We start from the raw sequence: 25,598 nt of genomic DNA on the forward strand, positions 1-25,598 counted from the left end.
TTTTGGGCCCAATGAAGACAAATGGTGCAGCTGGATTCTCGAGGAGAAGTTCAGAACATTCCAGAACGTGCTAGGAGTCTCGGGATGCGTCCGGAAGCTTCTAGAACTTTCTAGGATAATCTTGTACATTCTTGTAGACCTAGAATAGTATAGAATACTCCGGAATGTTGTATATAAGAGATGTAACTCAGAATTGTATAGAAGTCTCTAAAATAACCTTATTCTAGGACCCTCCATTTGAGGAGGTTAGAATGTTCTAGAGTAGAACTCTCTAGGTACTTGGGAGACCTATAAATAGGGACCTTCCCCTCATTTGTAAACCATCCAAGCATTTTGTAAACACTCTCTCTCAAGCAATACAAGTTCTCTTAACTTACTCTCTTGTGTTCTTACTTACTCACTTGCTTAAGCTTTCGTTGCCTTACTTGCTAGGAGCAATACTCGGGGTTAAGCCTTGACTAGCAACCTTTGAGAAGGAAGTTAGTAGACGCGCGTGCACAAGACTAGGGGAGTTAGTCCGCACGTGACAGACAGCTACGTTGAGGACTTGCGCTATGTGGGCGGTTGCTCATCGTCCATGTGTACCGCGTTTACCAATGGTTGTGACTTTTGCCCACGGAGTTGGCCAGATGGATGCCTTAATGGTGAGATGGTGGCAACCTTGGTGAAAGATAGTGAGCAATTGGAACTTAAGTAGGGTGTATGAAGCTCATTTCCTATAATAATGCAGGTGTTAATAAAATTCAGGCGTCAGTCAACACTTTTAACACAACCCATATACTCGTATATCATATGAAAAACAATGAATTTTGAGATTATGTATACACTTCGTACATAAAATAGACTTTCAAATCATAATCAAATGAAGCAAATTTACAATTTTTTTTTTAATATATATATTTTTTTTATGATGGGAATTGTAAATCAAAATCGTACACAATTGGAACTTGGAGCTACTGAACTAAGAAGCATCAGCCCTAATTTCATTGCGGTAGAACAAGTTATGTCAATAAAATGTACTACATGATCCTATAGCAAATATCCATATTCATGCATCTCATAGTATATGATTGATCTTGAATCTGAATACCATAACACTGCCAAAATTGCGCTTTTCCAAGCCAGTATAATTACTACATGAACACTAGATCAATCTAGAGGCTGTCTAGTGTTTTCTATCACCTTTATCAAAGAAGATAGGCACAAGGTATCATATTTACAATGGAAAGAAGACTCATTGTCAGAGTTTGCAGAAATCAAGACACCGTTCCTAAAGAGGTAAGTCAGACTGGATTCGGGTTGGTTGTATGAAGAAGGATCGACTTTCTTAGAAAAGTCCTTCCCTGAATGACAAACACATTCAACAAGATTTGCCAGCTTATTTTCTGAAGCCTCACATTGACAAGCATTTTCTTCCTGGGATTCAAGCTTTCTCAGACCTCCATTTTCAGAATTACTGCATCTTTTAATACTATACATATTCCTTATAGTTGAGCAGAGACTTGAAGATAGTGTTGAAACAAGATCATGGACATCTTCCACAGTGCAACATGACGAAGATAATTTCCACTCTTGGGCGATTATTTTCTTTAGCAATTGTTGAAGAGTATAAATGCATTCACTGCAACAACTGTAAGAACATATAACTTCAGACTCTGATGACAAATCACTGCTCCGGAAAGACTTGGAATCATGGAGCTGAAGATCACTTGTACAATTTCCAACTTCAGAAGAAATCTCATTTTCCACCAAGGGTTCAGTAATAGTTTGATTGCAGAATTCACTGGATACATGGAGCCCAGTGTTTTCAAGTTTTCCAGAGTTACAAATACCAGCTGCTGGTTGATCAAGAGATTCTGTACAAGCCAATTGACTAGACTCTTGTTTAGTCAGCATGCGTCCACCAGTGACGGAAATATCTTCAAAACGTTCCAACTCTGGCTCTTCACATCCTGTAAATTTCTGGGGTATTATACTATATGATTGATGAACAGAATCCACACAGTTGGTACTAGACACCATATTGCTCCCTAAAAGTATTTGATCGGCGGATTCCTTTTCTTCATTTGCAACCTCTACTTCAGAATAAATATCCCGTGGAACATGGGTTATAGCCGCAGCTGTTGGTCGAGACTCTTCAATAAGGCTCACTGCCTCCGTCAGATTGTCATTGCCAGAATCAATAGTTCCCGCATTTGAATCAGCAGGTTGAGCACTCACAGCAATAGTTTCTGGCAGCACTACTTCAAGTTCTGGCTGCTGGAAACCATTACCTGGAATATTAGGCTCTTTTTCAACCTGAATAGAATTGTCACCTGGTGTGTGTAAAGGCTTTTCAGCACTACAGCCCTGCAGGCTCTCCTCAGTTGGGTCTTCTAAAACTTGCATAGGCTTAGCAGCTGGAGGCTGCACAGTTTCAGGACACTGAGCACCATTTAGCTTTGAGTTCACAATTGATGTTTGAGCATCTGCCTCTAAGCTGAAATTCAACATTATTTCTGTCAGACAACTCAGGCGAAACAAGAGAATTTACCAGCACATTAATGAAACCATACCTTTTTAATGAGTAAGACCAGCTGTTAACCATGTCCTCTAGGTAAGCAACTTGGGACAAAAGGCGAAAATATTGGTATCTGTCTTTTCCTGCCTGGATCCTGGTAACTATTTGCTCAATGAGGAGCTCAAGCACCTTCCTTACTTCCAGAGACACTTCCAGTGGAGATGTATATACTCCTCGATATGCAGACAAGCCCACAGCTAATAGGCCTCTAACCAATGTAAATTGGTCCTTACCTTTACTGCTGTTAGTATTGCATGCAACAGTTTCCTTTGCTACTGACTTAGAAGGGCGTACAATGCAAGAATAAATGGCCATCCTTTCCAAGGTCCACGGATGTCAGTGCTTGGACCTTCGTTCAGCTTGGAAGTGATCCAACAGAGTTCAGCAAAAGGTGAATTTGATAGCCAAAGGTAGTTATAGCCAACGTCACGGATGATTTTCCTTTGCCATTTCTAGAAGCAGATGGCGCCGGCAATTTTGCAACAGAGCCTTCTGCCAGTTCTGGATTTGCTCTAGGTTCCTCCATTAATTTGAGTTCTTTATGGTGACTTAATACATCAACTTTACCTCCATGACGAGCTTTATAGGCAGTACTTGAATCTGAATCACCATGATTTCCAATGTGAACAAGTTGCACAAATTGTTGAATCAGATCCTGTGATAAGTCTAATGCAGCCGAATGAATCGACTTATCATGGTGAAACTCCCTTTCCACCTCCACAGAAAATCGGGGAGTTCCATACTCCGAATGAACAGAGCCTTCAGATGTTAAAATGTCACAGCCAAAGAACTGACGCAGTTCTGGAGGAAGAGCTGAACTTGGAATCTCTGATGTAGCCTAGTCATGAAAACAACAAATAAGCAGTCAATTCAGGGATAACATAAGAACCTTTGTGCCAAGTGCTCTCATTATAAACAAATCATAGCAGACAGACAAATCAATATGAAATCTTAGGGGGCATTGTAATGGGGGTTTCAAGAAGGAAAAGAGATTCAAAATGCAAGCCTTGTGTCAGGACCTATGGCCAAGGGACACACCCTTGATTCCGTTTTTCGTCGTTTGTAAGTCATTTTTATACATTACTCCCACTATATGATTACACCCCCCAAACACCCCAAACAATGGAATCATTTAACCCCAAAACTCCTTTAACCCAACCACCTTCACCACTCCATCACACTATACCACTGCCTGACCCCACCAATCCCCATCTACAAACACTACACTCTATCCACCAACCACCTCACCAACTCCCCTATTCACCCCCAAAAACCAACGAACTCACCCCAAAAGCAAACCTTACCACCCAAAAACCACTCCACCACCTCAAGTACAACCCTAACCACCTCAAAATCTATCCACCCACCATGAAAATTCACCCACCTAGCCAACTGTCACAACCCAAAAAACCACCAAGGCCAACCTTTCTTGCTAGTGTCGTGATCTAGAGAGGAGGGTTGTAGGGTGGCTATCCTTTGCTATTGTTTGTGGTGGTGGTAGTTTCCTTTTCTTTCCACTTATCACTCATTCTTCTTTAGCCTACACCCAATAAGTTCCTTTTACTTCAGACTGTAAAGCTCTATTTGGTTTAATGGAAATATTTTCAATGATATATGATTTTTCGTGGAAAATAATTTTTCTAGGAAAAGTACAGGTACAAACTAGTTTTCAATTGTTCAGTTTCTTGCAAGAAAAGTTAAAGACAAAAAGAAAATGGAAGGGGAAGGGAAAAGATAGATTGGAGGAGAAAGTGAGGGGAAGCAAGGAGTACGACAAAAACTTGGCTTCCCTTTCTTACACAAGAAAGAAGTTTCAAAATTTTGGGAGAGTTATTTTCCACCCTTGAAAAAATTGTTTCCCACCCCAAACATAGAAAATTGAGAATCCTTGGACAGAATTTTTATGAAGCGCCATAATTCTCAAAATCACAATTTAAGAATATAATTATTTCACTCTCTTAAGTCAAGGAACAGTTACAGATAATGTAATAAAGACAAGACAAGTGACCCCATTCCTGTGAGAAGGAAGGGTAAGAGGCAGAATGGAAAAAAGAGAAATCACCAGTATGATAAGGGATGAGGATACACGTATGTAATCTAGATGCTCCACAAAAGATCTCCATATCTGGGAGGCACTGCTATCTTCGTATTGGTATGCTGTCACTTCCATCGGTTCAGATTTGCTTGGAATGGGACTACAGTTCTCATGATCAATTGGACGAGATGTTGACAAGGATTCCTTTGAAGACTGATGTAATGTTGCAACCTCAACATCTTCCTGGACACTCGGGCATGACTGTACAGCCCACAGATCAATCCTGGGCATAAATAAACCACACATCTTCAAACTGGCACATTTCACTGCAATAATGACAAGCAATGAGAAACATTTCAAATGTCCAAATCATATTTGATCATGGAAGTAATAACAATAAGGTCATATAACTAACAACTAATCAGCTAGGACAGCAGCTCATATTTTCCTTGCAGCCAAACCAGAATTAGTTTTGAATGTTTGAGGAATAGAGGACAAGGTTATAGAATTATAGAAAAACACAAGGGAGGGGGGGGGGGGGTATTCCAGAGCTTCTTCAGATTGTATCCAATCGTTCAACTCCAATACTTTAGTACACAATATTAGCTTCCATAAACCTCATAGCACATGGCTATAATTAGTAATGAGAAGAGGAGGGTTTGGGGGGGGGGGGGGGGGGGGGGGGTGATCAGTAAATGGGACAATAATGTTAAACCTGGAACATTTGACATTTCATAGGCATCAAAGATCAAATTGAAGATTCAGGTTATGACCCCCATTAATTAACTTCTCTGATCTCCTCTCAATAGGGACAGGAACAATTGTATACTTCATTTCCTCCCATTCCCACCCTAAAATCAGGAGTAGAAATTCTTGTATACAGAATACAAAACATAGCAACCTACAATTTCCTTATCTTGCTTTCTTTTGGTTATTTTAGAAATTGTCAATGTCAAAATAAATAAATAAATAAAATAAAAAATCAGCAATCATCACAAGTTATTGTCTTCAAACGTGAGAGGACTTTCAGCCTAGCAAAAGAATTCAATTTTACCCTTTATAATAGAATGATTTGAAAAGACTGAAGCATGACATACTTAAAATATTTGAAATGCCTTGTTCCATATCGCCATGCCCCTCTTGTGAAATTGTAGCCAAATCAATCTTCTGCATTTCAATACTGCCCACAAAACAATGAAGAAGGCAAGAAGCAAGATGCTTTTGGCCAGATCTTGGATCCCCTGAAATCATTATCCTATACCCTATTTTCTTTGATAGAGTATCACAAAATTTTTGGTGTGAACCAAAAGTATTGACATGAAGATCAGAAGAGCGAAATCCACCATCCCCAGATGAAGTATCCCTTGACATATCACATCCGGCGGAAGAAGCATCTCCTTCTAGGATTCCAGCCATGAGAAGATTTCTCACAATCTCTCTAGTAGTTTCTGCATCTTGCACCATATCTTGTGCATGGCACCACCATTTATCACTCTGCAAACCTTTTTTCTCCAAAACTGAAACAACAACCCTTTCAATGGCTGCTGCAGCATATACGAGACGGCGAGGTAACCATAGACGGTCATCAAGATATAGAGATATCATCAAGCTTAAAAGTGGCTGGAGCAGGAAAGTAATAAGATGCATGTGAAGAGGAGAGCCAACAACTTCATTTGCAGCCATCCCTGCCTCTCTACGGGAACATGGGGGAGGAGCAAGGGAAAGAGCCTCCAACCAATCTTTTTCTTCCACCACAAATGAAGGAAGCTGTGGACGTTTTCCCTGCTCAAGATTGTCTTCAGCATAAGAAATAATTTGGTGCCATGAGCAATTTCTTTTCAAGGCGATAACAGCTGCTTGAGCACAAAGAGCTTGCAGATCTGCACCAGCAAAGCCCACAGTTCTAGCAGAGACCCACTCCAGCAAAGTACCAGATACTGGCTTAGGCCACTTTCTTGTATGAAGAGCCAAAATAGCAGCTCTATCATTCGTTGAAGGTAGTGGAAAATAAACTTCTCTATCAAACCTTCCAGGGCGTCTTAAAGCTGGATCTACAGCATCAGGACGGTTTGTAGCACCTATAACTATAACAGATCCTCGAGACTTCAAGCCATCCATTAAGGCAAGCAAGGTGGATACCACTGAACTGTGAGTCTGGTCTTGTTGCCGCGTACGAACAGGTGCCAACCCATCAATTTCATCAAAAAAAATTATTGAAGGCTGAGATTTCTCGGCAACCTGGAAGAGAAGTCTAAGCTGTCGCTCAGCATCTCCAACATATTTTCCCAAACACTCTGCAGCTTTCCGGGCAAAATAAGCTATGCGTTTATCCCCACGAGCACAGGCTCCAATTAATGACCGCACAACTAGAGTCTTGCCTGTTCCAGGATAACCATGCAATAGAACGCCTCTGGGTGGTGTAATCCCCATGTTTTTAAAAAATTCAGGGTACAGAAGAGGCAAGATTACAACCTCTTTCATGCATTGAATGACACCCTGAAGTCCTGCAACAGATTCCCAACCCTCAAAAGAATTCTGACCTTCGGAATGTGGGCCCCCTATGTACACAGGGGCAATTCTTAACAAATCACGCTGAAGCCTTTTTGATTCACGCTTCAGAAATTCTTCATCCTCACCACATTTCTCCAACCACTTTTCTTCTGCCTCAAGATCTTTTCGTGAAGCATCATTTGACACCTTTCTCAGTTCCAACCTCACCTTCTTAGCCTTAAGCTTCTTCATATGTTGTGCATATTGAAACCCATGAGGTTGGAAATGATGTCGATGATCAGCGCAGGCTATAAGAAATTTACGGTGATCAAATATGCAGCCACTAGCTCGTGCACAAGGCTGTGGAAAGTAAATTGGGAAATAACCAATCAACAACACAAACAATAAATTGAATCAATTGATGAAAGTTTTAACCTTCTGACTGCAAACGATCTAGAGTTATGAGACAATGTGTAAGAATAGCGCATACAACACATGCGTCAATAAATGGAAAACAATAACAACAATTTTGAAAGGTATACAAGATCCTGGACAAGATCACAATATGAGCAATAGAAAATTCACATCAACATCAATATGAGAATTTGACAAAATGAAAGGTCTGCCTGCAATAAGCTATGAACAAAAGTTAGATGGCTCCTTACCAAATGGTAAGTTCTTGGACACCGATCCACACGGCACCCAAGAGTTGCCCCAGGTCTTCCACAGCGGGTACATTTCAACGCCCTTCCTCTACAAAGTGCAGCTCTGATGTTTCTTAAACACCCTAAGCCAGCAAAATAAACCTACAGACATTAATCAACAAAAAAAAAAATTTGAATGAGGAAAAAAAATAGAATAACTGGTATACATCAGAATGCTCTTAGGAACTCAAAAGAAAAAGCTGACAGGCTGTCAAGAGCGAAAAAAAAAAAAGAGGTGGGGTTTGGGGGTAAGGAACTCAAAAAAAAAAAAAAAAAAAAAAAAAAAAAAAAAAAAAAAACAGTATATGGACCGATGTTACTTGCATTAAACATTGAATGTCAGGAGGTCAGCAATTTCCAATCCTAACTATTTTATAACCAAAACACCAAACACGTATACATTTTTTTTTTGGTAATATTGTAGATATTAAATCAAAGCAAGGGAAGAACAAACTTCATACAACCAAGAGCTCCAAAAAAGATGTGTACACTGTGTCTCTCAAATGCGTTGGAAGTATTTAAAGGCATCTGAACAAAAAATGGTATTGAAACAGCAACTTGAAATGTGACTTAATGTTTAAAACAAAAGGAAATATAGATGAAATGACAGCCAAGTTTTAAGCATGCATCCCCCCCCCCCCCCCCCTCTTATCTATTTCATTCAATCAATCAATCAAAGCCTTAATCCCATAGGTGGGGTCGGCAACATTAAACAAAAGTGATTATTTCGTATAGTCATCCACAAAAATCTTCCTCCTCCATCCTTTTCAATCAAATACCTCATTCTCATGCAATCCATACGCTTCATATCCTTCCTAACTCCTTCCAACTAAGTCATTTTCAATATCCCTATACCTCGTTAAACTTCTCCGTGATCTTACTCTTCCACTCTTCAATTAGAAGAGACATTGGATATTATAGGATCATAAAGGGGGATGGATGTATAAATAAAAGGGAAAAAAAAAAAAAAAAAAGCAATGAAGGGTGCAACCACCTGAAAAGAAATTATGTATCTAAAGCAAAGTCAACTAAACCTCTCCTATAATTTAAAGCCAAATTAAATTGAAAAGGATTTTATTTTCCTTTTTCTTGAAACTTTTATCTTCAAAATATATGTTTTAGTTTATGTTTGATTATAAAACATGATATTATTTCCACAGATCTCGTATATATACACCATTTAAGATAATTCAAAGACGAAGTATAAAATTGAATATATTAACAGCAATGGTGAGTTATAAGCCTTGTAGCTTTGTTTACCAACTCAGCTTTCTAAACTACAACCATGAAAAACTACTTTACCCGCCAATGGTAAGCAACAATCTCTTCTAACTTAAATGGGCCCATGTGTTAAAAGTATTTTATAATAAAAGAAAAGCAACAAACAATAACTTTAGCAACACATTTTCTGGGAGTTAATGCTTTTAAATTGCCAAGTGGAACCATGATATATGTGAAAACACACCGCTTTGTGGAGCTACATATATATCACCAAGCTGCAACTAGTGTTGCTTCACACTAGTAAGCTCACTGCTCCAGCTATTAATTATTTGCAAGCAGGTTGTTCATTACAACCGTTGTGGATGCTCGTCATTCCATTTTTGTGATACGACTTAAACAAGTATACCATGGATGCTCTCAAAAAAAGAAACTGAGAGGTAGCATGAGGGTATACGATTCCGACACAGAGAAGGAAATTTTAATTGAAACTCAGGCCACGTACCCATAAATATTGAAACACCAGCTATATATATGTCTAAAATTAGTAAACACACCTGGGAAGTACACATGAAGCTAAAAGTTATTCTTTTTATCTAAAGCTATCTGTCATTAAATTTTAAATATATTATAAAACATTGTCAACCCAATTTCTTTCAAGAGACACAATTAATTGATAGGGTAAGCATCCTTACAATTGTTCATAAGCTGAACCTAACTTCGATCAAATTAACAAACTTTGTAAGACTAAAGCATCTAAATCGTATGGACAAAGAAGCAAAATATCCCGAGTGTTCCTAGTTAACTCAAACCTTTTCAGACAAATTAAGCACATTTTCATGTAGGATAAAGGTAGACAAGTAAAAAGAATATGAATCATGCAAGATGCAACTCACCTCTGGACTCCATACAGCACAATGTTGGTGAACCCAAATTCCAGCAATTCCATATCGGTCATTTATGGGGCCCAAGAGTCTTCCAAGCCAACCAGGTTCATCACCAAAACCATCCCATGGATCATAGTTGCATTCCTCAGAAGCAGATGAACCACTGTATGCCTCATTGTCACTCCCAGCTGAATCATTAGCCGTAACCTTTGGAGGCTTTCCGTCAGTCCCTCCCCCACACAAACCACATCGTCTTCCCTTTTTTACACGTGATTTAGGAATCCCACCAACAGCAACATTGGAATCAGCCTGGTCTGCACCACTATCAACCTCTGCATGTTTTTCCTTAACTTCTGCAACCTCTTTTAAAACATCGTGTCCCACATCTTCAGCTAAATCAGTAGCCATTGCAGTCACCTCTGCTGCTTGATTATGATATTCATCACCCTCATCATGTTTCAATGAATCCAATGCTTCATGATTCTTCTCATCACCTACCATATTGTCAATGCTATCAACATTTTCCATAGGTATATCATCCTTAGGACCTTCAATCTCTATATCTACAAGATGAACAAGACTACCATCCCTAATATCCTCAATTCCGACTATTCTTCCACTCGTTGAGGGCATACAGTCCCCATCGCCTTCATCCCCTACGGCATCAACCCCATTTTCCAAGTTGCCATCTTCTAAATGATCATCATGCAACTCATCCTCATCCTCACCATCAACTGAAACCCTACCACTATCAGGTTCACTAGACTTCATAACCCTCGACTTATCACTATCCAAGAACAGCTCTTCCTCCTCCGGATCATCCTTTACAGACTTAATCTCCTCATCATCATCCCAACAAAGCTTCCTCTTCCCACGAGTCTTATTCCGACTACCTATCAAACTAAGACCCTCACTCTTACCCCTTAGACTTACCCTCAACCTCAAAGCTCCCAATTCCTCCGCCGAATTCACAACACTCGGAATAGGACCATCATTCTTCACATTCCCCTTCCCCCTCAACTTCTTCCCTGAACCCCCACTAACATTCCCCGCTATTTTATCAATTTTTCGCCTCTTCCTCGAAGGGGCAGGCGACGAATCAAGAATCACCGGTGCCCTTATCGCTCTCGAGCTTCGACGAAGCTCAGTCTCCTTCCCCACCAATTCCCCTCTACTACTAGTACCCTCATTAGACTCCAATTTAACCCCACGACTCTGATTATACACATCCTCACTAATTGCATCAAGTCTTTTATGCTTCTTTCGAGTTCTTACACCCGACCGGTTCCCATTCCCTCCTTTCGAAGGAGAAATGGTTTCCAATTCAGATTTTCGCATCACAAATTACTTCAAAAAAACAGAGCAAACCCCCCTATTTTCGATTATTCATCCAACAAACATTACAGAAATAAAACCCTAATCATACATCAACATTCATCAAATTAAAACTTCAAATTAAACTCAGAAACACTCACCTCTTCGTCGACAACACCAATTTGATCCCCCAAAAAACAATCACATAAACCCTAGAAACTCCAATGCAAATTTCATCCACAAATATCCCAAATCATCTCATTGATTATCGATCAAACAAAGAAAATGTTGAATAATCTGCAGATTTTTAGGGCAATAACAGCATTATCTTCACACTTTTTCTCTCTCCTCTGTTTTCAATTTCATTCGAACTTCATTTTTCATGCGCTTGTTATTTTGAAGAACTAGGGCAGAGAAAAGGGGGGAGTGTTCATATTATTTGCTTAATTTTTATTTTTTTGTATAATCTCACGCGCTAATTATCACGTGAAAAGACGCGCTATTAAAAGAAGAAGTTAACGTTTTTTTGCACTTTTTTGTCCAAATTGTTTGGAAATGAATATTTTGGTAGGGTCATTTTAAATTGGGTATCCAAAGCACGTGGTTAATGAGAGTGGGCAATTTTTTTATTTTTAATTTTTTTTGGAAAGAAATTGAGAAAATTGGATGATATGTTATTTTCTTGAATGTTGTTGTATTTTTTCCCACCAAACACTTTTACCGCCAAATGTGGGGAGTGCCTCAACTAGAAATGAGAGAATTGAGGGGTCTCTTTTGGTTTTGGCAATACATACATCAAGCTTTAAAAGTAAGTGGTTGGAAAGACGGGGTATTCTTTGCAAGGGGGGTTTAGTAGGAAAAAGATCTTCTTTTTTTTTTTTTTTTTTTTTTTTTTTTTTTTTTTTTTTTTTTTTGAGGAAAAAGAGATCAATTTTAGTCGAAGGGCACTTTTTTTATGAGCGTGCCAATGTTTAACCTTAGGAAGATAAATCAAAAGCGTTTATCTTGTGGCAATATTGTAATAAAATGCATTAGTTTTGTCTCTTTATTTAAAAACTTTGCCCAATTAAAAGAAAAGACAAATAAACATAAACTATAGTCGTTTCTTGATGACTTCAAAGACAAAAGCTCACTAGCAACTTCAATCGAGAATGCTTCAATGGGGGATAAAAAGCTTCATGTCGTTTCAATGAAGACTAACGAAAATGACCACAACAAACCAACGCCGCCATTTCTGACAGCTTTGCCGCTGATTTCAAAGAAACCCTAAGAAAAAAATAAAGAGAAGGTTTTGCGTAGAACGAATTCACGTGAGACTGGGCTCAACAACAAAAAGGCGAGGGTCTGAGAAACCCGATCAAAGCCTGCCACCAACATTTTATAAAATTGATAATATTGTCTTATTCCTGATAAAAAATGTCTTATTCCTGACTAAAATAGTTTTATTCCTGATAAAAAATATCTTATTCCTGGCTAAAATTATCTTATTCGTGACTAAAATAATCCTATTCCTAACTAAAATTTTCTAATTCCTGACAAATATTAAACCAATATTAATAATTTAATATTAATCTAATAGTGATAATAGAGCTGTCAAAAGTTGACCCGACCTGAAATATCGACCCGAACCCGATTATTAACCGACCCATCCGAACTTGAAAAAATGGTGACCCAAACCCGACCTAACCCGACCTAAAACCAACCCTAGACCCGAGTTGACCCGAGTATGTGAGACTCGAACCCGATCATGAACCGACCTAGAGATGACCCGACCCGAATATAACCCGTAAATTATTGACCTGAATCGAACCCGACTTGAACAGAAATTGACCCAAACCCATTTTAACTCTTCAAAACCCGAATTTAACCCGACTTGTTACTAACCCGACCTGAATTCAACCTGGCCTAACTCGACCTGTTACTAACCCGACTTGAAATTCAACCTAACCTGTTACAAACCCGACCCGAAATTAACCCAACTTGTTATTGACCCGACCCAAATTCAACCCGACTTGTTATTATCCCGACTCGAATTTTACCCAACCTATTACTAACCCGACCCAAAAATTCAACCCAATCTGTTACTAACCCGACCCGAAATCAACGCGACTTGTTATTGACCCGACCTAAATTCAACCCAAATTATTCTTGACCCGATTTCAAATCACCTTAAATTCAATTTAGACCACCTTTTATTGTTGATCAAAGCATTTTGTCTAGGGAGACCAAGTGGGTCCACGTCAGCAAAAGAAAGGAGCATCAACCCCAAATTTAAGAGTTAAATATAGTACTCCGTATATATTTGTTGTATGGTCAAAGGAGATGATTATCTTCCTTAATTATAAGCTATAGTTCCCTAGTATGTTTCCACTTATATTACAGTCAAAGGAAATAGTTAGCTTGATAAAAATGATAATTATCTATTTATAATTAGTTGAACCCGAATATGACCCGAGCTGACTATAACCCGCAAATTATTGACTTGAATATAACCCGACTTGAACCCGAGAATCATCCGACTTGGAAATAATCCAACCTGATTATAACCCGCAAATTATTGACTTGAATCGAACCCGACTTGAACCCGAGAATGACTCGACTTGGAAATGACCCGACCTAATTATAACTCGCAAATTATTGACTTGAACCGAACCCGATTCAAACCCAAGAATGACCCGACCTGATTCTAACCTGTAAATTATTGATTTGAACTGAACCCGACTCGAACCTGAGAATTACCCTAACCCGTTTTAACCCGTGAAAACCCAAATTAAACCCGACCTATTGTTCACCCGCCTTGTTATTAACCCGACCTAAACCTGACCCAAACCCGATAAGATGTATGACCCGATGTGACCCGACTCAAGCATGACCCAACCCGAACCCGACCCGTATAAGTTACGGCATTAACCCCAATTGACCCGACCCGAGTTTACCCGACCCAAACCCGACCCGTTTATCCGAATTGACAGCTCTAAGTGACAATACTAATCTAATACCTGACAATACTAATCTAATACCTTACAATAAACATTTAACACCAAACAATAAGAATCAAATACCAAACAATAAACATCTAATACCTGACATTATTTTCTCCTTCACCACTGACCCTCTTCTTCTTCCATGGCTACAATATTTTTCTCTCCTCATAACATCCATGGAAACCCCTCCAAATTGGAATTTTCCACATTAAATCAAACAAAGTATCTCTTACATTCCAACTGTAGTGTTACCGCCAAAACCACTACCATTTTCTCTCTCCGCCGTACTCACCGCTGCAAATCAAACCCCCAAAACCCGACTCCATGTCTTCTCCGCTGGAAAATGCCGCCAAAGAAACCCAAAACAAAGAAGACGGTGGAAGTGGTGGTGGAGGAAGGGAGTGAAAGTGGGTAACGAGGTGATGATGGTTGGATTTGGATTTTAGCGAGAGTTGGTGAATGAATGGTGTTGTGAGTGTTGGCGGTGGACTCACGGTGAGTCCGTCTCACCCAATACTTTACCAAAATTAAAAGGATTGGTTAATTCCATAGTGTAGATGTATCGTTTGTTTGTGATCTCTCTCCTTCATTGATTTCTCCATTGAAGCTGCTTGTGAGCTTCTTTGTCTGTTGCTTCTTGAATACTGCGTCAAATTTTTGCTCAAATCATCAACGACTTATTTTATGAATCCCTAGAGTACCCTCACTTCACCCAGGCAAAGTAGCAAAATTAATACGGATAAATGTTACTCCCTCCGTTTTTAAATACTTGCTCCACTTTCCTTTTTCGATCGTTTTTAAATACTTTCTCCATTTTCTTATTTGGAAAGCTTTTAGAATATTTAATTAATTTCTCTCGCCTAGTGGAGCCACCATGAATCATATTTAATTAATTTCATATTCTCTCTCCTCCAATTCTCTCTATTACTTTTGCTTTTTACAATTTTTTATTCTTCTACCTACCCCACTACCTCCATATTTTATTACTTTCTTCAATTTCTCCTAAAACTCCGCGCATAGAAAAATGAAGCAAGTATTTAAAAACGGAGGAAGTATATGTTTACTTTGGAGATAAACTTGTATTTTCTCTTTTTTTTTTATTATTATTTTTTATATATATATGCTGAAATGATGTTTCTCATCTTGATATAAAAATAAATGATAGATGACGGTTCACCATGCTTATCGTACACTTTAACCTAATTAATAAACAAATTCCTGATTACTACTAAATCACTTAAAAAAAATAAAATTACAAATGCATTTTTTAATTCATGCCCTTCTATGTTACCAACACAAGTTCCTTCCACTAAAAAGTACTTGCTAAGCCCTAGAATAGAAGAAGAAATTAAAGGCAAGTTGTGATATATTTCATTCCAAGATGATTAATGATACGATCTCATTAGTTGTGGAAGCCAAGATGAATTTCATATGCATGGTTGAAATGGGACAATTGGGTTTGTCTTTTTGGTGTAGAGAATAGCAAATGTGTTTGGTTTGAGTGATAGGGACCAATAAAAGGCTTTATATAGAACATAGAAAGTGGGACAAAAGGTTTGGATCCATGCAACATCAATACAACACCTTCTCCCATTACATATTAACATATACAATGCAAGTATGCATCCCTCGAGATTTAAACTAGAAGCTCCAAATTTTCTATGAAAGATTCCACTGGTGTCGGGTATGTAGTTGCTATCTCCCATATCTTCTAGTTTTAGCATGACAGACAGGTCAGACACAGAATCAACTGCAGCTATCAGTTGTAAATCCAACTGATCTTCACCTACAGACAGAGGGGACATCAACTACAAAGTTTAGCATGCAAACAAGCTTAACCACAACGATCATGACTAAGAAAACGCAAAAAGAATTATACCTAATGCGGTTTTCAAAAAGAAAATCAACACTTTTGGGATCTGCAGGACTCCGCCTGGCAGTAATTTGCATTAATACACCATCTGCCAACATCCGTTGTACCACCTTTGCTATGTTCTTTGTGTCATCGATACCTAGGTGATGACTTCCCAATAATGGGATTTGAAGTTGATCCAACATGGTCCTCATTCCTTTGGCCTGGCATAATGAATTAGCAAGTCATGCTGGAACAGAAAGACTAAAGGGAAAAGATGGAATCAGCAAAGCCGTAGTCTGACTAATCCTGACTAATGGAAAATTACGATTAATAAGTTATGTTAGATCTAATCTGCAAAATTGCACGGCTGACTGAAGTATTAATGACCTATTAAATGCAAGAAATGTAGACACTTTCAGCTTGCTAAACAGTCAAGCATGCATGATTACATTTGCAAGCCAGCTTAGGACTCCTATGCCCAGACTCCAATTTGAGGATCTATCAAGAGCTAATCGCTAAACAATTAATTGCCAGTTTGCCAACAATAACCTACCGTTCTATTATAGAAGTTCAAGTAGATATCTTTCAAATTAATCCACTCCATGAAATAAGGGGGTATTTGCATGCCACACACTTGACATTGCTGAGGAATTTTTGTTTTGATGTCCCAGTTGCCACTGTAACAGTAAATGAAAAGTCAATAATTTAATCTGAAGCTTAAGTTCTGTATTTCTAATAACATGAGAATCAGGGAGTTTTAAGGAAGTAACACCTAAATAAGAGAGCAGAGAAAGACCACAAAAACAAAATCAATAATGGCACAACTTACAAGATGTAAATCTTACAACTATTATGCTAATTAGACTAGCTCCCCAATGCAAATTATATTACATGCTTAGCTAACCAATTAGCATTGTAGGATATTGCAAAAAAAACAAAATAATAATAATAATAAAAAAATAAAAGAGGATGTTATCACCAAAGACTTGACAATTTGAAGATTCTAAGATGCAGCATTCAGGTCATGCTAATATTCGTCTGAACGTAAGTCAAGTGGACATGGATTTGATAGTATAATTGTAATATTTAATCAAAGGATAAAACCTTGAACGGATCAAACCAACCAACAACTGCCTTCTACACGCTTTCATGCAAGAATGACAAGTTGATTACAATGCAATGACATGATTTTAATCACAAGTAAAGTAGGAATTTGGAAATTTGTTGAAGTTCGATTGTACCCTTGCTACAAACTTATATGGACAGCTGCAATGCCTGCAACTGCAGGTACATGATAGGTATTATTAACATTTTCACATGAAAATCTTGAAGATATAACTACGTAAGTCTTCAAGCTATATACTGTCAACGGGAGTTTACTGGGCTGAATAGGCATGAAGTCAAATCTCTTTGCTTTAATTAACAAAGAAGCGTCCAGTATCTAATCATAGATGAACTCAGATATTACAGTATGAGTTTACTTAATAACACTCACCAAGTCACAAAAGCAGCTCTGTTTAGGGATCCACCACTCTCCTTTTCCCACAGGTTATGACCAGAGATCCAAGCCTCAAATTCTTGAATGACATCTTTAAAAGGTATAGCTGTATCATGCCAAACACTGCATACATTTAAATATTATATCAACTCCTTTACATCAAGAAAATTAATCGCATCAAATCGTTGCAAAATACCCCTTTTAGTTTTGTTTGGACTTTGAATTGCCAAAACCCAAAAGAAGTGCAACATCTTATATTTAAAAGCGACTAGATTAATTTCAAAGTAAATAAATAGAACTGTTGGCCATGGGTTTTTCCATTGTATCAAACAAGGTCAATAAATCAGGTCATGATACGAGTTTAACATGTCCTGTCTTGAACTTACCGATCAACACCTATTTTCCCATATTTTCCTTCAATGTATTCGTTTATCCTTTGCTCACTCATCTTTGTAGGCCTAACAAACCTGAAGAAGAAATGCAGAAGTGAATAAGCCACTTAAATAGAGGCATGTTAAAAACTGCACAAGCTTATAGCTTTTTTTTTTTTGACAAAGCACAAGCTTATAGCTTAGAAAGCAAAAGGGTGCAAAATCTAGAAATTTTGTAGGGGAACCTTTGCAAAATCTCTCTTAAGAGAACGTAAACATAGATCTCACCTTATCACAATGTGAATACATCAAACATCCCTCCGTCTAACCCCTTTTTATTTTATCTTTTACCTGGGGGAGGAGAGATGGGGGGCAACTGAGGCACATCTTAATTTGAGGGGGTGGGGTGGGGGGGGGGGGGGGGGGGGGGGGACTGAGGCACATCCATGCCATGAAAGAAGTTTGGAGAACACTAACAGGGAAGAGCATAGTAGAAATTTGGTAAGAAAACCAAACCTGTGGAAGAAATCAACAACCTGCAGTGTTTTAGCATCAATTATCATAACTGGGAATTCAAGTATTTCAACTTTTCCTTCCAAATCGATCACCAGAAAGAAATCTATATTCTGTGAGCGCAACTTATCCAATTTAGAAATATTTTCTTCAAGGGGCACAGAGAAATTGTGATTGAACTTGTCCAGATGGAAAGATTCATTCATCTGCATATTGATGTAATTGCATGAGAAATGCAGTTTCATAATACTACCAACTCTGAAAAATGCAGTAAATTTGGCTTTCCCCCTTGATAAGAAACAAGAAGTGCTTATAATCAAATGAAAACAAGAAACAAACTAGAAGGATGGAACATGTTCATCATAGCTCCACACCACCACATAATTTGTTTGTTTTTGGTTTGCAACAGCAGATTGAATTTCATTTATATTTTCATGATATGTACAAAGGACATATGTTCTACTTGATCAAAAAAATTAATTATTGAAAAACAGATATTCTTGAGAAGAGACTCAGTCACATGACTTTATAATACTCCCTCCATCCCTTAATTAGATTCCTACTTCTCACTATTATGTGAGGAATAAATGTTAGAAGTAGGAATCTAATTAAAGGACGGAGAGAGTATAAGAAATGAGTTAATTTGTCATCCTTAATTCACTAACAACACTGAAAACTGCAGATGGAAAATTAAACAACTCTGGAATGACTTCATATTAAGAAGGAATTATATATACTCACCAGTACCAAAATCCCAAACATAAAATCTTCTATATTGCCTGGTAATAGCAAAAAAATGATCAAAATGATAAGATGAATAACATGGATGGCACGGAGTTCATTAAAGCTCGAAGTCATCCAGCGATTTTTTTCACAAAGGCCTTTCCTCAACATCAATGGTGTTCAAAGAAACATAGATTAATTTCATCAATTAATTAGCTACTCGTTATATAAGACGACAAATGACACGAAATGATACAAGAAAAGGCAGTCATATAACAAATTTCTGAATAACACAAATTCTGTCACAATCAGCTAGTCCTATAACGAGCACTTAGAAGCTAAAAAAACTAAATTAAACACCCGAGTTAGCAAACTAGCATTACATTGATAAAATTAACTCAGGCATTTCATCGAACACATAACGTGCAACATATTACATGCAATCAAAAACCCAACAACTGAACAAAGTCCATCCCCAACAACCCTTCTGATATTCATCTTCTTACACCAAATCATCAAATTCCCAAATAAAATTCCACAATCAATCTAGCCTTTTAAATCGAAACGAGTTCGAATAATATAAATCGGAAATAAGGGAAAAAGTGAGCTTACCAAGGTGCATTTTCCTTGAGTATAATACAAGCACAAGGGTTTCCAACTGGGTCTCATAGTTTTGAGAATGGGACCTTGTTCAGTAGAATGGTGAGTATTTGAGTCTTTGGTTGAGAGAGAAGCAGAGAGACAACTGAATCTGCGGGAAGTGGGGAATGGAGGAGAGCGAAAAGAGAAAAGGGGTGAAGAGGAGAGAGATGATGAACAAAGTAAAGGAATTCGAGAAATGCAAGCTCTGGAAGACGCCATTGTTGAAGGCTTGAGCTTTGAAGCTGAGGTTTAAACTTTTAAGTGGTGTGGTATACTAGTATTGGATTGTGAGGTCGAATTTTAAACTTGGTTAAGTCCAGATTCGCGGGCTCCTACAGGGCTATTGTCATCTACTCCGCAAATTTTTATTTTTGGAAAAATTGGTTTAAAAATAATTTCATGCTATTATAAAATAAGGGGAAAAGGAGAATATAAGAGGGAGATGTAGCTAGGCAATTGCCTTGTCTCTATTCATTCATTTTATGAGCCATCTATATATATAAATGATGTGAACGATGTAACCTAAATGGACAATGAAGAGTTACAATGTGAACTAAAGGCATATGGAGGTTACAAATGAAGTTACAAAGACACTTAAGATAGTCATATTAAAAAGATAATTACAAGGTATAATGGACATACATTATTATTTGTAACACTCCCCCTTGAATGCCCATTATCTAAGAGAGATTTAATGCGCTTATATGCTGTCTCATTAAAAATCTTTCCAGAAAAACCCTGTGGGAAAAAACCATGGATAAGGGAAAAAGAGTACAGCGTGCAATTACTCCCCCTCATTATTATATCACTGAAAATCTTTGAGACGACACAATCCAATACGATAAACTAACTTTTTAAATGTTGCGGTCGGAAGAGCCTTAGTGGATAAGGGCCTGTTCTGATTGACTGAAATCAACTGAACTGAACTGAACTGAACTGAACTGAACTGAACTGAGCTGAACTGAACTGAACTGAACTGAACTGAACTGAACTTATTAATTAGTGATTTTTAACTACGGATTAGTGGTCTTTGATTATATATTACTATACCTATGTGTATATACAAATGTACTATTTCATATGACATAATTATAAAATTTATAATATAATTATAAATTTATGGAAAATATATTAAAACACTTACATGTAGCAGAAAAGCAGCTATGGATATTGTCCGACAAGAAATAACTGATCAGATATGGGAGTCAGTTCAGAGGAATGCCGAGGTAATGGAGGAGCTTGGTGGACAAGAAGAAGACGAAGAACTAACTGACTATGAAAATTAGTTTAAGTTGTGTAATACTCTAATTTTCTCAATAAGATTAACAATAGAAATGTGTATCAAAAAAATAGAACCATTTGAACAATGAATTGTATCGATATTATTATTATTATTATTATTATTATTATTAATTATTGTTATTATTATTATTATTATAATTAATTATTGATTATTATTATTAGTATTATTGTTATTATTATTATTATTATTATTATTTATTCATGATTATTATTATTATTTATTGATAATAATAATAATAATAATAATAATTATTATTATTATTATTATTTGTTGCGTCGTTGTAATAAGAGCTTAAAAGAATGAAATTTGGCTTTATATCATTAGCAATATCATTAGACATAAGAGCTGAACTGAACTGAACTGAACTGAATTTCAACGGAAGAGAACATGCCCTAAGTCTGCTAAATTCTCACTTGAACGAATCTGCAATACATTTATATCTCCATTCTTCTGAAGATCGTGAGTGAAGAAAAATTTGGGTAAGATGTGCTTTGTTCTGTCATCTTTGATGTATCCTTCCTTAAGTTGAGCAATACAAACTGCATTATCCTCATATAGAGTTGTCGGTGCCTCTTTCCCAGATGATAAACCACAAACTTCTTTTATATGTTGAATTACCGACCTTAACCATACACATTCACGACTAGCCTCGTGAATTGCTAAAATCTCAGAATGATTGGAAGAAGTAGCTGCAATGGTTTGTTTCATGGAACGCCAAGAAATGGCAGTACCACCATATGTGAACACATATCCAGTTTGTGATCGACCATTATGAGGATCAGATAAATAACCTGCATCTGCAAAACCAATCAAATTTTCTTTGGACAAATTTGGGAAAAATAAACCCATATCCTTCTTACCCTGAAGATAACGAAGTAAATGTTTAATCCCATTCCAACGCCTTCGGGTTGGACATGCACTAAACCTTGCTAATAAATTAACCGAAAATGATATGTCTGGTCGTGTATGACTTGCAAGGTACATTAGTGCTCCAATTGCACTAAGATATGGTACTTCAGGACCAAGAATTTCTTCATTATTTTCCCGAGGTCGGAACGGATCTTTCTCTACATCAAGTGATCTTACAACCATAGGGCTGCTCAATGGATGTGCTGTATCCATAGAAAATCTTTTAAGAACTTTTCCTATGTATGTTGATTGATGCACAAGGATTCCATTCTCTAGGTGCTCTATTTGTAACCCCAAAAAAAGTTTTGTCTTTCCAAGATCTTTCATTTCGAACTCTTTCTTTAAATAATTGACAGTCACCGAAATCTCTTCAGGAGTTCCAATGATATTCAAATCATCAACATACACTGCAATGATAACAAATCCTGATCCAAATTTCTTTATAAAAATACATGGGCTAATAGGATCATTCTTATAACCTTCTTTTAACAGATACTCGCTTAGACGGTTATACCACATACGCCCAGATTGTTTCAATCCATAAAGAGATTTGTTCAATTTAATACAGAAATGTTCTCGAGAACTAGATTTTGCTGCTTCTGGCAACTTGAATCCTTCTGGGAGCTTCATGTAAATGTCATTATCCAGTGGGCCATATAAATAAGCTGTGACTACATCCATCAAACGTATGTCAAGTCCTTCTCTTATTGCCAGACTAATCAAAAATCTAAAAGTAGTTGAATCCACCACAGGAGAGTATGTCTCCTCATAATCAATACCAGGTCTTTGTGAGAATCCTTGTGCAACTAATCGTGCCTTATATCTTACAACTTAACCCTTTTCATTTCTCTTTCGCACAAAGACCCATTTATATCCCACTGGCTTTACACCTTCATGTGTACAGACTACAAGTCCGAATACTTCTCTTTTTTCAAGAAATTTTAATTCTGCTTCAATTGCTTCTTTCCATTTTGGCCAATCATTTCTTTTTCTACATTTTTCAATGGATTTTGGTTCATGATCCTCATTATTATCCATAACATCTAATGCTACATTGCATACAAAAACATCATCGACGTCAATTTGATTTCAGTTCCATGTAATTCCAGACATGATATAATTTGTTGAAATTTCTTCATTATTAGGTACCTGAATTTGTTCTTGTATCAAGTCTAAATTCTCTTCTGGAGATCCTTCGGAAATTGTTTCTTCAATTTGACCATCATCAATCAATGCTCCTTTTCTTTTCCGAGGATTCTTATCTTTGGAACCTATTGGTCTTCCACGAATCTGACATGGTTTAGACTCATTAGCAAATTTATTTTGTCCTTCCGGGACATCTATTTTAAATGGAGCATTTACAGCTGGAATATGTGACTTGGTCACTCTTTTTGGGTCAGCAAACGAGTCTGGCAATCGATTTGCTAAACTTTGTAAATGAATTATCTTTTAAACTTCCAATTCACATTGTTTAGTTCGAGGATCAAGATAAGATAATGATAATTCATTCCATTTAATTTCCTTTTCCAACTCTCTTTTTTCTCCCCCTAATGTTGGGAAAAGTGACTCGTTAAAATGACTATATGCAAAACGAGCCATAAATAAATCCCCTGTTGTAGGCTCTAGATATTTAATTATTGACGGGGATTCAAGCCCAACATATATTCCCAACCTCCTTTGAGGACCCATCTTAGAGCGTTGTGGTGGAGCTATTGGAACATAAACCGCACATCCAAAAATTCTTAGATGGGAAATATTTGGTTCCTGACCATAAACCAATTGTAATGGGGAGAACTTGTGATAACTTGTTGGCCTAATGCGAATTAGTGTTGCTGCATGTAATATAGCATGTCCCCAAGCAGAAATTGGGAGATTGGATTTCATAAGCAGTGGTCTAGCAATTAACTGAAGACGTTTAATTAATGACTCTACTGGACCATTTTGTGTATGAACATGTGCTACAGGATGTTCAACATTTATCCCAATGGACACGCAATAATCATTGAAAGCTTGAGATGTAATCCCCAGCATTATCAAGCCGAATAGTCTTAATAGAAGTATCTGGAAAATGTGCCCGTAACTTAATCAATTGGGCAAGTAATCTCGCAAACGCCAGGTTACGAGTTGATAACAAAGACACATGTGACCATCTAGTTGATGCATCAATTAAAACCATAAAATATCTAAATGGTCCACATGGAGGGTGTATGGGCCCACAAACGTCTCCTTCTATGCGTTCTAGAAAACTAATTGATTCAAAATTAATTTTAGCTGGTGATGGACGAATTATCAACTTGCCTTCTGAGCAAGTAGCACATGAAAAATTATTATGAAGAATCTGCTGGCTCTTCAAAGAACGTCCACATGAATTTGTAATTATTCTTCGCATCATTATTGAACCGGGATGGCCTAACCGGTCATGCCAAACAACAAAATTATCAGTAAACTTCTGGTTTACTATAGTATGAGTTTCAATAGTATTGATTTTTGTGTGGTACAAACCATTGGAGAATGTAGGGAGTTTCTCCAAAACATGTTTTGTGCCTTGAGTTATATTCGTGATTTGAAGGAATTTGTTATTTTCTTCATTGATTTTCTCAATATGATAACCATTGTTGCTAATATCCTTAAAACTTAATAAATTTCTTTGAGACAATGGGGAGTATAAAACATCAATTATTTTAATTTCAGTTCCCCAAGGCAATTTTATAGTGGCTCTTCCGAAGCCCTTAATGATATTTGTACTACCCGATATGGTAATCACATTAATCCTTTTCATCATCAAATGAGAGAAATATTTTTTATTTTTAAGTATTGTATGAGTAGTTGCACTGTCAGCAAGACATAATTCTTCACCATTCATACCAAATTGTACTTGAGTAGTATCCATGTTCTTCATGAAATAAAATACATGTCAAAATATTAAGCATAAAAATAAAGATGATAAATTAATAAATCAATAAAAACACTCAAATAGTTCATAAAGCAAAAGTCCTTATTACAACCATAGAAATTAACTCAAGTAAATCACTAGAATAAGCAAACATAAGTCTAATACTTAAAACTGACACAAAACAATATAATTTTAATTATTCCCTTCTGGGGCAGTGAAGAAATCAGCAACTTCTAGATGAGTTGTACTACCAAAATCAAAATTATTCTCTTCCGGGGAAGTAAGGAAATCAGCAACATCGAATTGATTTGCATTGCCAATACCAAAATCACCTTCACCATCTTCAAGAACAAGGTTTGCCTCAACTTTATTTCCTTTCTTCAATGATTTTTGGTAAAGTTCAACAAGATGCTTTGGAGTTCTACAAACCCGAGACCAATGACCTTTTCCTCCACAACGGTAACATATATTTGTCTCACTTTTCTCTTTATCATCTCTAAGTTCCCACTTCTGGTGAGAATGTGAGTTTGTGAAATGACCTCCACGACCTCTACCATATCCACTAAAATCACGCCCACGACCGCGACCGCGACCACGCCATTGGCCATGACCGCTACCGTGACCTCTACCTCGACCACTACTGCTGGAATGGTCTGTGTTTTTAGTTTCTTTCCCGTTATGGGTTGTCACATTCGCTTC

At 37.3% G+C, this 25,598-nt stretch overlaps 3 protein-coding genes across 3 annotated transcripts; all 3 read right to left on the bottom strand.

The window, feature by feature from the left end:
* Positions 1 to 831: 831 nt before the first annotated feature.
* On the bottom strand, positions 832 to 2,875 carry LOC145574834 (uncharacterized). The gene is made up of 2 exons (XM_081632692.1): positions 2,556 to 2,875; positions 832 to 2,479 (listed from the first exon to the last, which is right to left on the bottom strand). The coding sequence occupies exons 1-2, from the start codon at positions 2,873 to 2,875 to the stop codon at positions 1,150 to 1,152; spliced, it is 1,650 nt and encodes a 549-aa protein (XP_081488818.1). The 3' UTR covers positions 832 to 1,149.
* A 40-nt stretch (positions 2,876 to 2,915) lies between these two features.
* LOC145574833 (uncharacterized) lies at positions 2,916 to 11,608 on the bottom strand. The gene is made up of 5 exons (XM_081632691.1): positions 9,904 to 11,608; positions 7,751 to 7,891; positions 5,693 to 7,445; positions 4,623 to 4,921; positions 2,916 to 3,398 (listed from the first exon to the last, which is right to left on the bottom strand). The coding sequence occupies exons 1-5, from the start codon at positions 11,230 to 11,232 to the stop codon at positions 2,916 to 2,918; spliced, it is 4,005 nt and encodes a 1,334-aa protein (XP_081488817.1). The 5' UTR covers positions 11,233 to 11,608.
* A 3,920-nt stretch (positions 11,609 to 15,528) lies between these two features.
* LOC145576733 (putative exonuclease domain-containing protein At3g15140) lies at positions 15,529 to 20,075 on the bottom strand. The gene is made up of 7 exons (XM_081634448.1): positions 19,765 to 20,075; positions 18,433 to 18,635; positions 17,932 to 18,012; positions 17,543 to 17,668; positions 16,601 to 16,724; positions 16,072 to 16,268; positions 15,529 to 15,978 (listed from the first exon to the last, which is right to left on the bottom strand). Exons 1-7 carry the CDS (start codon positions 20,011 to 20,013, stop codon positions 15,975 to 15,977), a joined length of 984 nt encoding a protein of 327 aa, XP_081490574.1. The 5' UTR covers positions 20,014 to 20,075; the 3' UTR covers positions 15,529 to 15,974.
* Positions 20,076 to 25,598: the final 5,523 nt, after the last annotated feature.

Source organism: Chenopodium album, chromosome 13 (genome assembly GCF_948465745.1).
Source record: "Chenopodium album chromosome 13, dcCheAlbu1.1, whole genome shotgun sequence".
Lineage (NCBI taxonomy): Eukaryota > Viridiplantae > Streptophyta > Magnoliopsida > Caryophyllales > Amaranthaceae > Chenopodium > Chenopodium album.